General features: G+C 47.7%; 1 protein-coding gene across 1 annotated transcript; it reads left to right on the top strand.

Moving 5' to 3' along the window:
• Positions 1–701: 701 nt before the first annotated feature.
• LOC142590545 (uncharacterized) lies at positions 702–11,151 on the top strand. The gene is made up of 3 exons (XM_075702790.1): positions 702–1,287; positions 1,392–1,705; positions 10,729–11,151. The coding sequence occupies exons 1-3, from the start codon at positions 753–755 to the stop codon at positions 11,149–11,151; spliced, it is 1,272 nt and encodes a 423-aa protein (XP_075558905.1). The 5' UTR covers positions 702–752.
• The last annotated feature ends 4,422 nt before the right edge of the window (positions 11,152–15,573 follow it).

Raw genomic sequence — 15,573 nt, 5'->3', positions numbered from 1 at the left:
AGTCATGTGCATGCATGCAAAGAATCTATACTTGTGCATCACTAATGCTTTATTTGTATTTTTAATCAACAATGCTTCGTAGCCTATTACGTGATGACATAAACTTGCTAACTTTAAGAATGGTAGGATAGGAACATTGTTTTATATCGTTTCTAACAACCGCTGTTCATTATTCGAAAATATTTCAAAACTATTCTATATTCGATTCGATTCGGTCTCAAAAATCACTATTTGCCCGCCCCTAGTTTAAAGCAATACTTTCAATCGGCCTCTCACGGAATCTGGCCCAAGTTGAAGGTATCAAACACACCATCTACGCAGACATCACCATCTGGTGCACCGGCGGTAGCGAAGGGCAAGTGGAAAGCGCCATGCAAGAGGCAGTAGACGTCACGGAGCAGTACCTGCTACTCACCGGACTCAGATGCTCCCCGACCAAATCTGAGCTTCTGCTTTATAGAAAAGAAAAAGGCGGCAGACCCAAGGGCTGCAAACCGGTCTTGGAAAGTGACATTCACCTGTTCACTCGCAGCGGTGACCCGATACCCAGGGTCGACACCATCAGAGTCTTGGGTATGTTCATCGAATCACGCGGCGGCAACGGCACTGCGTTACGCAAGATAATTGCGAAAACCGACAATGCTTTTCGCCTCGTCCGAAGGGTCACGTACTGACATCGTGGCCTCAAGGAGGACAACCTGCTTTGGCTCATCAACGCCTTTGTGCTGTGTCACTTCACCTACACGGTGGCCATGCACAACTGGCTCACAGCCGAGCGGGAAAAGCTTAATGCCCTCATTAGAAAATTCTTCAAGAGAGCCCTCGGGCTGCCCGTCAGAACGCATACAGAGGACCTCCTCCGGCTCGGCATACACAACACCATGGAGAAGATAGCCGAGGCTCAGGAACGGGCCCAGCTAACTCGGCTGTCCACCACGCCGGCCGGCAGGCGTATCCTCGAGGAGATCGGACTCGCACCCACCAAGAACTTGGCTGAAGACACCCAAATCCCCAGAGAAATAGGGGAGAAGGTCGTGGTCGCCCCTTTGCCCCGCAACGTTCATCCTTTTCACAACGCAGGTCGTCGCAAGGCATCGAATATACTCAAGCAAATAAACAAGGACAAAATCGCAGCAAGTTTCGTGGACGCAGCTGCATACCGAGACGGCAAGGCTTTTGCGGTTTCCGTCGTTGACACGCTGGGCAAAGTCATCAACTGTGCTTCCGTCCGGACGACGAACCCAGAGGTGGCCGAGCAAGTGGCCATTGCACTCGCCATGCAAGACGGTCGGAGAGAGATACGTTATAGTGGGGCAAATATAAAGGAAAAATAAAAATATTAAATAAATAAATAGGTAAAGATAATGAAAATAATAAGGAAGAAAGAAAAGGTCGGAGAGACAGGGTGTATAGCGATTCGAAAGCCGCCATCAGGGCATTCCAGAAAGGCCGGGTAGCCCGGCAGGTAGTTCAAACTCTGAAAGGCGCCAAACACGGCAACACCTCCATGCACTCGATCCTTTGGTTCCCTGCACACGTCGGGGCGATTGAGGGGGTTCCTCTGAACCTCAACGAGTCTGCCCACGAGGCTGCGTGTGGCTTTACCGACCGCGCTGCCCTCGGATCGGGCGACTCTCTCACCGGACACAGAGACGCTCCTCTCACACACAACGAAATCACTAAACTCTTTTACTTAGAGAGAAGGGTTTTCCCCCCGCCTCACTCCAAGCTAAGCAGGCCTCAGGCGGTCACACTAAGACTTCTGCAAACGAACTCCTACCCAAATCCGGCGTCCCTTAATAGTATATATCCTGAGATTTATTCGAATTGTTCTTGCGTGGCCTGTGGTGAGGTAGCTACGTTGCCTCATATGCTCTGGGAGTGCGAGTCGCTGGGCCCGAAGTTCACCAAGGAAGAGTGAGACGCGCTCCGGCGAAGTCCCGTCTTTGAGGACCAAATCCTGGCCGTCCAGCGCGCCCGCGATCGGGCCGGCAGACTAGGTCTGTCAGTCCCGTCGTGGGATTAGCCGGGTGCGCGTTTTATCGCGCTTTGCTGGACCAAATAAAAGTTTATTCACTCACTCACTCAAACTAGGTCAACCAACTGCGGTTGTTTATTGGCCTAAGTTTCATAGTAAAAATACCTTGAGACACAGTGAACGATGTGAAGTTGGTTGCATTATCGTGGTGCGCACGTAAATCTTATAAAGACTTGGCACACGTAGCCTGAAACATCTCGTATATGAACACAAGACATGGGGCCGTATTCTAAAATGATCCACTTCGGTGATACTATAGCCTCGGCCACGCCTTCACCATCTGCGCTCACTGATTGGCTGTTTTAGCAAAATCGGATGAGCTACGTCATCCGATTTTGCTCAACCAGTCAATCAGCGTGCACCATGATGGCGATACTATCGCCGGGGTGCGCGCTGGTAAAGATAGCTAAGGTAAATATAGCTCTGAAATTACTACCACGGAATTCACATATAGTTCGAAGTGGCGCATCTTCACACCACACAATTCGCACACCAAATAATGTTATTTATGAATACAGAACACTAATTTGTAGGTCATTTGTGTTTCGAGGCTTCTTCGATATCGCCAGGACACGTTCGCTGTACGGCGAAAGCAAGCCTGCTGTGAGAACGCAGCACAGAATTATTCCAAACATTCCTGCGGCGCTCATGAAGCATGCAGGGGCTCAAAGCGTGACCCGCGTCGCGATTAATTATTGCACGTCTTGTGCCGTACTGGCCGTTGGCCAACGTTCCCGTAATGAAACTCATCCATTTAATAGCTGTGCTCAATCACTGACTACACTGGATTACGCACACCCGTACACCCGCGCGGCACTGTCCTGACGTTGCTAACATAGAAAGTGGCTATCATGAATATATGGGCTGGAACAAAAGGATGCGGCATATCGCGCTTGCATTCTCGATAAGCTGTTTTTGCATGCACAGTGTATGAAGCCGCAAATCAATACTCATGGTCGGAAAAGAAGTGTGCGTGAAAATAATGTTTATGAAAGAGACCGTTCATTCTCCCCAAGAGTGATCAGCGGTCACAGGGCAACGGTACAGCAGCTTTGCATGTAAAACTTAAATCCCCTACTGCGAATCAACCTTCGCGTATATATATATATATATATATATATATATATGTGTGTGTGTGTGTGTGTGTAGTACATAATTACTTGTACTTACTAGTAGAAATAAAGGAAATGATAAACTAATGGAAATCAAATTGGATTAAGAAACAACTGGCTGCATACTGGACACGAACCAACGTCTTCACATTACGCGTGCGATGCTCTTACCAATTTAGCTACCGCGGCGCCGCTTTCCCATCCGCTTTCTGGGGTATTTATGTTTCTATTCTATACCTAACACTGGGATTGTTAGCCAGCACCACCACCCACAAGCCTAGGCGGCAGATGTGGAACACCCTTTCTACCGAAGGTGTCCCGAGTACGTGATCTATTTTCGGTGACGTAAGTGGTCGATAAACGCACACATGCTGCCCGAAGGCATCAATGTTGCCGCATTCGAGACCCTCGTAATGTAATCAACGACATGAAAAGATACCGAGAGGCCTGATTTTTATTAATAATTTCGTAATATGCCATCCAACAAAGACACCAAAGGCTACATAGGGGAAATTACTTGCACTTGCCAATTGCATTAAAGAAATAATAAATTAATGGCAATCAAAGGGCATTAAAAACAATTGGCCGCAGGTGGGATACGAACCCACGTCTTGTGAGATGGAGTATAGGACGTAACGGTGAAGTTGAACAGCCAAGGTCATAACAGCAAAGTTCCGAGATTGTGCTGCGACGAACTATATTTCATCACTAAGTAACAAAATGGTGGTCATACCCCGAGCTGTTGATGCTCGCCGCTACATTCCCGCGTCACCTGTTTGAGTATAGATGCTGAAGCGGTGAATACTTTAAACTTAGCTGAGTCAGTGCTGTGAGAAAACAGGGGTTGGAAATCTCACACCAGCAGCATCACAAAAGCGATGTTATAGCCCTCGCTGATGACAGCCTAGGCTCAAAGAAGAAGAAAAAAAAGGTGCTGAATATTGTCCTGCGGTGCCCGTAGTCACTCTTTGACGCCTCTATTTCTTCGTATCGCGAAGTGTTGTGATCATCCCGTGCAAACTTTAGTATTGCTTGTAGCAAAGCCAGCAAAGCTACGAAGACGTGTGCGCTTCTCGTGGCGTTCGTTTGCCAGTTCTTTCTTTTTTCTTTTCGCGAGATCAGAAGATTAACCACCTTTGTAACAGACGCACGGTGCAATAGTTATTGCTCATCTGCGCGGGCACCGGTTGACAAGAGCCGTCACGCGCACAGGAACCGCTTGAGTGACGCAGGCAGTGCGTGAAAGCGCGCTGCTCGGCTTCTGTAGCAATGGTGCGAATAGTAATCACGTAATCTCACGTACAAAGGGATCCCGGAAATGCATATTTACGAAAACGTGTCTTTTCAGCCAAAACTAGGAATGTCTGGCACCATGTTCCCCATTTACCTGATTTAACCCTATGTGGAATAAAACGGTCGACATTAACGGCAAAAAAAAGGAAAAGCACGGATGTAGACATGTACGATGACAAAAATGCATTTAGAAATTATGACTGCGCAGTTTTTCAACTCGCAACTGAAGAGCCAACTTGTCGAATTCAGTTAAGCTGAATTGCAAGCCAAGATGCCAATTAAGCCAAGATGTTTACGCAATTATTTTGCGCAAGTCCTGCATGCCGTACACAGAGGCACGTTGCAAAGTAATAAGTGTGTTTTCTGTTTACCTTCGAACGTGAAATTTTTCATCTGTTCAGGATATAGCCCTTACAGAAGAGACGCGACCAACCAGGAGTTTTCTATATGAAGCAACCGACGATGCACGTTGTTTGTGTAGAAAGCGGCTTTGCTAATTTATAATTTTCTGCGTGCACGTGGCCTGATTCTGGCATCCGTTTTTAGTCCATTAATATGTGCTGTTAATCGCTTTACTTCGGCGCGAATTAACTTTTTTCACGCATGCCAAGCTGGTCATAAAGAGCCTATATGCGATTGCGAAATACGATTGCGAAATGAGAAGCAGGAATGAGTGAAATTTCAGTGAAATGAAGGCAAAATTATTTCACCAGAAAACAAAATAATAATGTAAAAGAAAGGCCCCAACACAGCTTAAGTGCAGGCGATCTATGAACTGTACACGCTAAGCAAAATCTAATCACGTTCGGAGCAACAAATAATTTTCTATCGTAACATAACGAACGAAAGGCTCGTTCCTCGGAATTCCGTGGAGGTGGTTGTTAGGCAATGCCTGGTAGCCACCCTTCAATAAGCTAAATTGACGAAATAAAGTTGTTTCCTTCTCCTCCTCCTAGAAAATCTAAAGTTCGCTTAATAAAATGATGAAGGTTCATCATCATCATCATCATCATCATCATCATCATCATCAGCCTGGTTACGCCCACTGCAGGGCAAAGGCCTCTCCCATACTTCTCCAACAACCCCGGTCATGTACTAATTGTGGCCATGCCGTCCCTGCAATCTTCTTAATCTCATCCGCCCACCTAACTTTCTGCCGCCCCCTGCTACGCTTCCCTACCCTTGGGATCCAGGTTGAAGCGCGGCAAAAGCGCCTTTGATATGAATGCACCTGCATGCTGCCGCAGTAGCCTACCCTACCCTGCAGGCTTCCGCCGTCGGGAAGTGTCTGTGCGCCTCGTTCGTACCTGAGCTCTGGTAACTTTTTTCGACTATGCTTGTGGATTAGGTTGGGTTATTTAATATCCATCGTATTTAATTTGTACACGCCGGATAGGCACTTCTCGACTTGGGTGACTGGAGTTAGTAACGACAAGCTCCTGCACCTGTTTATATAAACATCTGAACGCTGGTATGCGCAAAGTGCTCTCATCGAGTGCTTACTTCTTAGTTAAGGGTAAGCATTGGAGAGTTTTCCTTCAAGGTGCCCTACATTTCATTCTGAGAGAACCAATGAGAGAGAATACATCGCATACATCATTTGTACTGGCGATTTGTAGAGCTCCAAGCTGAGCTGAGCTGTCAGAAGAATGATAGGTGTAACGCTAAGGGATAAGAAAAGAGCAGATTGGGTGAGGGAACAAACGCGAGTTAATGACATCTTAGTTGAAATCAAGAAAAAGAAATGGGCATGGGCAGGACATGTAATGAGGAGGGAAGATAACCGACGGTCATTAAGGGTTACGGACTGGATCCCAAGGGAAGGGAAGCGTAGCAGGGGGCGGCAGAAAGTTAGGTGGGTAGATGAGATTAAGAAGTTTGCAGGCATGGCATGGCCACAATTAGTACATGACCGGGGTTGTTGGAGAAGTATGGGAGAGGCCTTTGCCCTGCAGTGGGCGTAACCCGGCTGATGATGATGATGATGATGAAGATGAAGCTGAGCTGCGTAAAGCACGTGGATCGAAACTTCTTCTGAGCGCGTGAGCGATGGGCTCAGAAGAGCTTTTGCGCCGTCTATTGCAGGCCACTAGTTGAAACGACGAGCTTCGTGCATGCGTCACCAGATGGACTGACCATCGCTTATCGTGCTAAGTGACCTTCAAGGCTCCCTTTTATGAACGATACTACTCCAATGAGGTTGAGCCTGGAAAGAAAGAGAAAGAAAAGCAGGGAGGTTAACAAGTTGTACCTGGTTTCCCGCTCCATGCTCGGGTAGTTGGAAGCTGGTAGAAAAGAACGGAAAAGCCACTGATAAGAAGTGAAACGCGTGGACAAAACAGCGTTCACTACGCATTCAAAGGCGCCCAACAGTGGCCAATACGCAAAGCGAGGATGCGCCTTATCGCCTTGTGGGACTTACGGCTCACTGCAGCGGCTGTCTTCTCGGCCGAGAGAATTGCGCGATTAATGATGGCCTGCCATTATAGCACCACTTGCTTTGAAGGAAACAGCCCGTGACCTCCACTAGATGGCACAAGCGTGCGTCGATATAGAAAATGACTGCTGCCACGCATCGCTTGATCCCTCTAGAAAAGTATACTGAAGCTTGTATTTTCCCGTATAAGGTGCGCAGTCATTCGTCTTTTTGTCACTGTCATGGTAAAGATAACGGCCAAAAGTATGCTCAAAGCAAACAAAGGAAAATTGAACGGCAGTGCCTTTGTGTTCCCATTAATTCCCTTCTCTGGAAACGCAGACATAAGCCAGAGGTAACGGCAAAGGGAAAGTATCGATCTATCAGCTCGTCAAACAAAGGACCGACGCTTAAGTAAGGAAAATTCTTGGTTTAACCATTCCTAAAGAAGCAGAGAGAAGAAAGTCAAAGACACACACACCGCTGATGGCACAAGAAATTGCGGGACAGTCAACAAGCGTCGACAAAACACCAAAAATAAGTGCTGCCACAGCAGTAGAAGAGTGCTATTTCATCGTTTTTTTACGCAACCTATTACTGTGCTGAAAAGTAATGGAAAGCAGTGAGTCAAAGCGATATATTAGGAGTGTGGGGATATTTGTGCCGTCATTCCGTAGGGTATTACTTCAGCAAGATTTAATAAGCGTCATCTTCTGCTGTCGCTTCACTTATAGTTAAAATAATGCAGATGCCTTTGTTTCTGTTTTGCGTGTATGGGTAAATTTTTTTTGTCTAATCGCAGGTGTTTAAATGTCAACGAAATTTAACAAAATCTGCTAGCTGCCAACCAACTGCTGAAGGCGCACAAAATTTGCTCAAAAAATAGCTTTTTGCCGAGGTATCCCTACCAGAAATGTCTTTTTTTTAAATAAAGCTGAAATGAATGAAAGAATAAATTTCGGCGAAGAAAAAACAAGCGAACAAAAGGGAAGATGTGATGCCTCGTTTTTCATCATTTCTCGCGCTCAAGAACGTGGACTTGTGAAGCTATTCAAAGCAACATCAATAATGAGTGAAGACAAATTCTCTGGAATATTGAAGGCGTACGTAGAGCAGAGGTAACCGAGGGCATTCTTCTTCTTCTTCTCGAAAAGTGAGAAAACGAGACGTGATCATCATTGACAGATATTTATAAAACATGTAGTCGAAGTCATGGCGTTCTGAGCGTTTTTTTTTCTTCTGTTTTTTCTTTAACGAAGGAACACCACATAACTAGGTCAATAGCCGTGGCTTATTGGTTGGCGTGACGTTGAGTTTACTCGCGTCTATTGCGGGCCTAATAAAGTCGTTTCACTCACTCACATGGGTTAGATTACTGATACATGCGTGACCAGCGGCGCTAGCTGACTTATTTAGTCGCTGTGTGACTCTTCGTTTCAAGGAGACGTGTGTTGAGTAGAACTTGTTGCTGGGCGAGTTGGTTGGGATCTAAAGAATACATTTTTGCGCCAAAAAAGGAAAATAAAGACTTGGGAAGGAAGAGTACGAAAAGACAGATTGAGCGCTGAATCTGATCAGCGCTCAATCTGTCTTTTCGTACTCTTCCTTCCCAAGTCTTTATTTTCCTTTTTTGGCGCAACAATGTATTCTTGAGACGTGTGTTCTTGTGATCAGCATTAACGGCGAAAGCTGGCAGCACAATGCGCCATGCAAGCCAAGAAGGGGGGCGTCACTTATTGAAGTAAAGGATTAAAGGAAACGCAATCTAGATGTCACATGACCTATTACGATAAAGAGAGTTGAATCTATCAAGATATTTGGTCAGCCAAGTAAGCGGAGGAGACAACGGCCACCGCCGTGGCTAAACACATAGGTCGCATGATGCTTCATGTGGTGGTCATGGGTCCGATCGCGTCGGTTTTTTTTGTCTATTTCTCAGTTTAAAGATCTTTATCTTAATCATGAGTGCGAAGGCAGCGTAATATTAACGGCCGTATTAATTTATAAAACCCTTTTAAAAACTTTGTTTGGCTACTTCGCCCACTTTAGGTGGACGTCAGCCGATCTTGCCTAAAGAAAATTTCTGGCAGAACCCATCTCACTATGAATGTCGACGTTAATGCGATTGGCATTAAAGCAGTGTAGCGATACACCGTATTGTCACCACCGAAACGCATTATGCAGAAAGGGCGTGCAGAAGCCGGGCTCGTGCACACACTGCGCCATCTAGCGACGCCACCGCGAAGTCCATGTGTGGCCTTCGAGATGTGGGGCGCGCTGGTGCATGCCAACGCTGAAAATTGTTCCTCGCTGCCTACGCGCTTTCGTGGAGCAGCCATCAAGCGTCGGGCACGGCAAAGGTGTGGTACGAAAATTACGAAGAGGAGCTAACCAGCTGGGACCAATGCTAAGAGAAGCTGACAGAGTTGTTTGGCAAACCAGCCGACTGTAAAATTGCCGCAAAGCAGGAAATGGCCTCCCGGGCCGAATCCCCCACGGAGTCCTATGTCTCGTACATCCAGGATGTGCTGGCACTTTGTCGTAAAGCTGATCACGACATGACAGAAGCTGAGAAGGTCGGGAACGTGCTCAGTGGCATTGCTGACGACGCGTTTAATCTGCTCATGTGCAAAAGCTGCTCTACAGTTGATGCAATCATTAAAGAGTGCCGACAATTCGAGCAGGCCCCAAGCCGACGCGTCTTGCAACCTTTCGCCCGACTCCCCAATAATGTCACAACGTCGACGTGTGAAGATAATCCTGCACAGCAGCATGCATCGCCGTCAGAGGACGTGTTGCGAATCTTTCGACGTGAACTAGATGCGATGGCGCCCGCAGCTTTCTGTTCGCGTAGCCCTGATGCTACCACTTTTTCCGTTCCTCTCGTACAAGGCATCGTTCGCCAGGAACTTGAAAACAGTGATTTACACTCTTTAAGTGCTGTCGCCAATCCCAGAGCTAACGAACGCCCTTCTATTATTTTCGCTCAACCCCGACGTTTCTCTCCGCGTTATTGCAACCCGACTGAGTGGAGAACTGCGGACGACCAGCCGATATGTTTCACCTGTCGCCGCATTGGTCATGTCGCCCGATACTGTCGCAACTCGTGGCCCTCAACACCTCGCACGCCGACCAGAATGAATCGTATTAATGGAAATGCCTGCAATGTTTCACCTACAGTCGTGTCTAACAGCGCCGACAACACTGCTAGGAAAACGTGGTACAGCCGCTGACCATCGCCGCGCGGCCACCAGTCTCGTTCACCGCAAATACGTCGTCCGTCTTCCCGTTCGCCGCAGCCACGTCGCCTTTCGTTCCCTGTGGCTTTTGGCCGCACCCTTTCGGGAAACTAAGAAATGCAGTCCTCAGAGGTGGTGCTGCATTACCTACTACCGCAGCAAATCCTCTGTCTGTGCCCCCAAGGAGAAGTGTAATACACGTTAAAATAGACGGCGTACCTGCCCAAGCACTCGTCGTCACTGGAGCCCACGTATCAGTGATGACTGCTAGCCCTACGTAGACGTTTAAAAGAGGTGCTCACCTCAGCAACTGCCCGAGTGCTTCGTGTGGCCGACGGCGGCGTGCTGGTTGATCTTGGAATGTGTACTGCGCGTTTAATTAGAGGCGGCCGCCCTCCTTCCGTTCTCTTTGCTGTAATCGACAACTGCCCTCACGACGTTATCCTTGGATTGGACTTTTTATCCACTCATTCTGCTCTTATCGACTGCGCGACCGGCGTTCTTCAGCCTCCCTAGAAACACTAGCATCTCGCAAACAAACTCTCGAAAGTCCCTGGGGTAGGGCACGTGATTTGCGCCGACGACATCACCATTTGGTCCACGAGCGGCCCGCTAGGCACTCTGGAGCAGAACCTACAGCAAGCGCTGGACACCACGGAAGCTTTTCTTGCAAACACGGGACTGAAGCTCTCCCCCAGCAAATCGGAGCTCCTTCTGTGCAAACAAGGCCCCAGGCTGAGACAGCCCCTTAGCTCCCTCCCCGTTGACCTGCACACCAGGGACGGAGGAAACATCCCCAGGTGTAACACAATCAAGGTCCTGGGCATGGTCATTGGGGCTTACAGCAATGACAACGCGGAGGCACTAAAACACATCACAAAGAGCACCCTCAACTTCACCATGGCCATATCACGGGTCGCCAGCAAAAGGGACGGACTGAAAGAGGACAACGTCATGAAAGCATTTCACGCCTTCCTCATCAGCCACATAACCTACGCCGCCCCCTTCAACTGGAAGAAGACGGAGCCGCCTTCCGTAACGCACGATATATAGATCGGGGGGATACGAAGGGGGTGGGCGGGGGGGGGGGGGACTTGGGATTTTGTGATGTGTGAATCTGTAACTGCGCAACATATTTATTTGCCTTGTTTGACGCATTATATAAAGTGACTTTCTCTTAGAAAAGTAGATTTATTGGAGGCTTATACGTATATTTAAATAACTTGTTGCGAGGGTTTGTGTATACCTGCGATGAAGTTCGTTTCCAGGGACACTTTTATTGCCCTTTATAAAGCTGTATCTTCGCATTTGTATGTTCCATTGTATTTTAGCATTTGTAATGTACGAGGGCGAGTCAAATGAAAGTGAGCCAACAAAGCCCGCGCAGTAATGGTTCGGTTCATTGTCTGCGAGGCATGCGCGTAGCACACAGACATCTCATTTACAAAAGTGACATGCAGGTGTGAGGATAAATGTTCCTTGATGCTCTAATGCACTTGGTTGAACATGGTTGCGTGACATAATGGACACTCCAAAAGTTGAACAGCGTGGTGTCGTGAGGTTTATGACAGCTGAAGGTGTTTCCCAAAAGGAAATTAGTCATCGTATGTCTGCCGTGGACGTTGAGCATTGTATTGCATTGGCCACTGTGAAACGTTGGAGCAAACGGTCCAAATAAGGACGTGAAAGTTGCAAAGCCGATCCAAGACCGGGCCAAAGCCACCGTGCAATCACCCCCCACACAATTGCATAGGTTGGTGAGCTGATTAGACAAGAACGGAGGATATGCATCGATGAACTAGCAGAGCATGTGAACATCAATCACGGTTCGGTTCACACCATAATTCATGAACATCTAGGTTATCGGTTCTTGTGTGCGCAACGGATGCCCAAGATTTTGAACCACCGCGAGAAGACGGAGAGGTTCGACGCTGCCTTGACTCATATGATCCAGTATCACAATGAGGGTGACGACTTCTTGTCTGCAATTGTGACTGGGGACGAATCATGGCGCCGCTACTACGAGCCTGAAACACGACGGCAAAGCTTACAGTGGAAACATTACAATTCACCACCACCAAACAAAGCAAAGACCGTCATTTCCACCGGAAAGGTGTAATTGTTTTTTTGGATCGTCAGTGGCCATTAGTGATCGAATTTGCTAAACCTGGAGAGCCTATCAACCGTTTGCGATATTGTGAAACGCCTGATGAGCTGCGTGTCGCAATCAAGAAGAAATCACGTGGAAAATTGACGAATGGGGTCATCTTGCTCCACGACAATGCGTGGCTCCACGTTCGTTGATATGGTTAACACAAACCTGGCGAAGTTCAAGTGGGAAACGCTGCATCATCCGCCATACAGCCCAGACCTGTCGCTTTGCGGCTCCTAAATTTTTGGGAAATTGAAGAAAGAGCTCAAGGGAACCAGATTCGTGTCGGACGATGACGTGAAAGAGGCAGTTACAGACTTTTTGAAGCGGCGACCCAAGGAGATTTATGAGACTGGAATAGCTCGACTCATTAGTCAGTGGGACAAGTCTCTAAATCGTCATGGAGACTACTTTTAAATAAAGTAGCCCGTTTGTCATATATTCACGTTTGCTCACTTTCATTTGACTCGACCTCGTATATTTCGCAGAGCTCCTGCTTTCTATATCTGCACTCTGTTTGGACTATAATGTCGGTGCAATTACTCACAATACACGACCGGTGACAGCTGCTCCTGCTCAATACATTGGAACAAAGGACAGCGTCATTGAGATTTTTCCCTGGCCGTTGCATATGTACAAAAATTGAAAGAATGTTCTTGAAAGACAAAGTTTCATCACAATATTTGTAAACTTGTTCATTTCACAGCCTTTGCATTTTTCATATCAGTGGCATGCACTGCTTTGCTGGTTTTGAACTGATATAGTTCTAAAGTTTGTGTTATATTTTCTTTACTTATTAAATCGACAAAAAACATGGAAGCAGTGTATCGGTTATTTCGGGCACAATTTTTGGGACATACGAGTACATTCTTTTATGAAAAAAATGCATATATTACTTGTCTTGAGAGTGCGTAGCGTTCAGCAATTCGTTTGCAGAATCCTTAACAATGGCAATGCGGTTATTATTCATGTCTTTGATCCCTAGACAAATTCTATAAAGAGGAGGCCGAGCTGCGACTGGTCGCTCGAGGCACTTTGCTTGCATTTGCGGGCTTCTTTCGAGCTCGGAAAAACACTTTTATGCAGCACATATTGAACAACAGAGAGCTTTATCGGGAGTTTTCCATGTCGCTCTACAATTTTCTTATTGACACTTTTCATCTACTAATTATCTAATTAAGCGGAATGAAAATGAATTGAGTATCTCCAAGCGAAAGAAAACAACATTACCTTGTTTCTGTCGAGCTACGTGGCATTTGCGTATTTTTAAACTCTGGCTAAAATTAGCTGGGGCACTCTAACATCACACGCAGTTCTTTATAGATGATTGGTTGTTGATGGTGGACGACTGTGTGGTTAAACTTCTCTCCCAACTCACCACTTCCACACTTTCTTATTAAAGGGCCCCAAAACACCTCCGATATCTTTTTGAACACTTGAAGTAAACACGCGCATCGAGTTCAGAATGCCGTCATAATCAACGATGCCTAAAGCAGGTGGGCCAAATTTCAAAAAGCAGTCCTGTGCTCCTTTCCGGGCCTTTCCCGTATGCCCAGCGCTCGTCGTGATGTCACCAGGGTGCATCTGCTGATGTGACTAGGAGCAGACGCTGTCGATTGGTCAGTCAGCTTCCGGTTAGTCTGCTAGTAGGCATGCGTGCTCCCTTCTCTTCCTCGACGCGTTGCTCGCTGGTGCGCACATGCGAATCGGTAACTGGGGCCCGCAACGCAAATGCCAAATTGCTTGCGTTCCAACACAGTCATGCTTAGTGGTCTGATTAGCTGCGCGAACAGAGTCCGATGGCGCTGCGCGATGGCAAGAAGGTATCCGTGTACGGTGTTTGGCTGCAAGGGCACCCAGTGAAAGAACACAAATTTGGAGGACGCTTAAGCTTCGCCTTTAAGAGTGGAATGCGATAGCATCAAACGATCCCTGTCTGCTTCTTACGCTTCCCAGGAACTGCAGCGTATGTAACCGTAGTGTTTGCCGGGAAACGCTCGTGGCGAACGCTATGCACGAAGGTGGACTTTCTGGTAAAAACGCGGCCTCTTGTGTGGGCCGCGATGCGGCGGAGGCGAGCGCCATCTGGAGGTTTCGCAAGGAAACGGGCGCGCCGCTCCGTGGCCTCCAAAATATTCGCGCGCCGGCGCGCGCTAATGGCGGACGCCGTGGCCGGTCTATAGATGGTTGAGACGCTGGAAAAAGGGTTTGTTTGACTTTTCGCGTAATCTAGTTATGTTTTCTTGTATATTCAAATTACAATCCGACGTTAACATGCCTGTAGGCTGGGTGTAAGTGGTACTTTACGATTTTTTCTACGTATTTTAGCTTGAGAAATTCAATTAGTTTAATAACTTTCTTGCGCCACGTGGAGAGCCTGGGTGTGCTTGGTTCGACTTCATTTTTGCTGTAACGACGTCCGACGCTGGACGCTCGATTTTCTGGGACAGGGGTCCCTTGACGCTGTCGCGTTAAAACGACGCGACAGCGGCTGCCTTATGATGACGCCCTGCGCAATATATGGCTCGAGCGCATTGGAGCTGTTTCAGTGAGATAACCTAGTAACGTTGTAACGAGCGCATATTTTACTCACTTGTGTAACTCTCTTTCCATTTGCATGCCGAGCTCCTGGAAAACGTAGTACGCCGCCTCGAGGACACCAGGATTCAGACATATGCTGGCGAAAATTGGGTGCCGTGTAATGCTGTCGTCCTTTCCTTTATCAAGGAAACCATGACTGCATTAGCAACCTCTGTCACCTCCCTGCAGCAAACGTTCTCCTCGGCATTTGTACTCGCCACGCATAGACTGCAGGCGCACCTGCATTGTGATGCCATTAGCGCGGAACGGGCTAACATCCAGTGGGCGAAAACAGCACAGCGTACCAACCCATATCGTCGCCACGATCGGCATGGGGAAGGCGGCGACGGCGGCTGTTCATCTCCAGCGAAGGTGCTTCGCACGGCGTGTCACTGTACGGATTCATTATATTGGCGAGTCTTTCTCGAGGCACGCAACACAAGCTACACAGCGGCACGGCTCGCGGGAACACGGGCCGGCACGGTAGCAAGAGCGGGTAGCCCAGAATCGCGGTGACCGCAAGTGGACAGCATATTGAAAAGCGCGTTGGTGATGACGTATGTCACTAGAAATTTGGAGGAACACTGAGCGAGGAGGAGACCGGCCGATGAACGGAGAGAATCGAAGGAAAGAGCGAAACGAGCGAAAGCCGCGTTTCGATCATCAAACACGTGTAACTCCGCTACTACGGCGCCATTTCGAAAAATTCTCGCCGCTACGTGTTCGTTGCAGACTAGTGCAGA

Source organism: Dermacentor variabilis, chromosome 1 (assembly GCF_050947875.1).
Source record: "Dermacentor variabilis isolate Ectoservices chromosome 1, ASM5094787v1, whole genome shotgun sequence".
Classification (NCBI taxonomy): domain Eukaryota; kingdom Metazoa; phylum Arthropoda; class Arachnida; order Ixodida; family Ixodidae; genus Dermacentor; species Dermacentor variabilis.
Note: the sequence above shows the minus strand (reverse complement) of the source record. Positions and strands in the feature narration are given on the sequence as shown.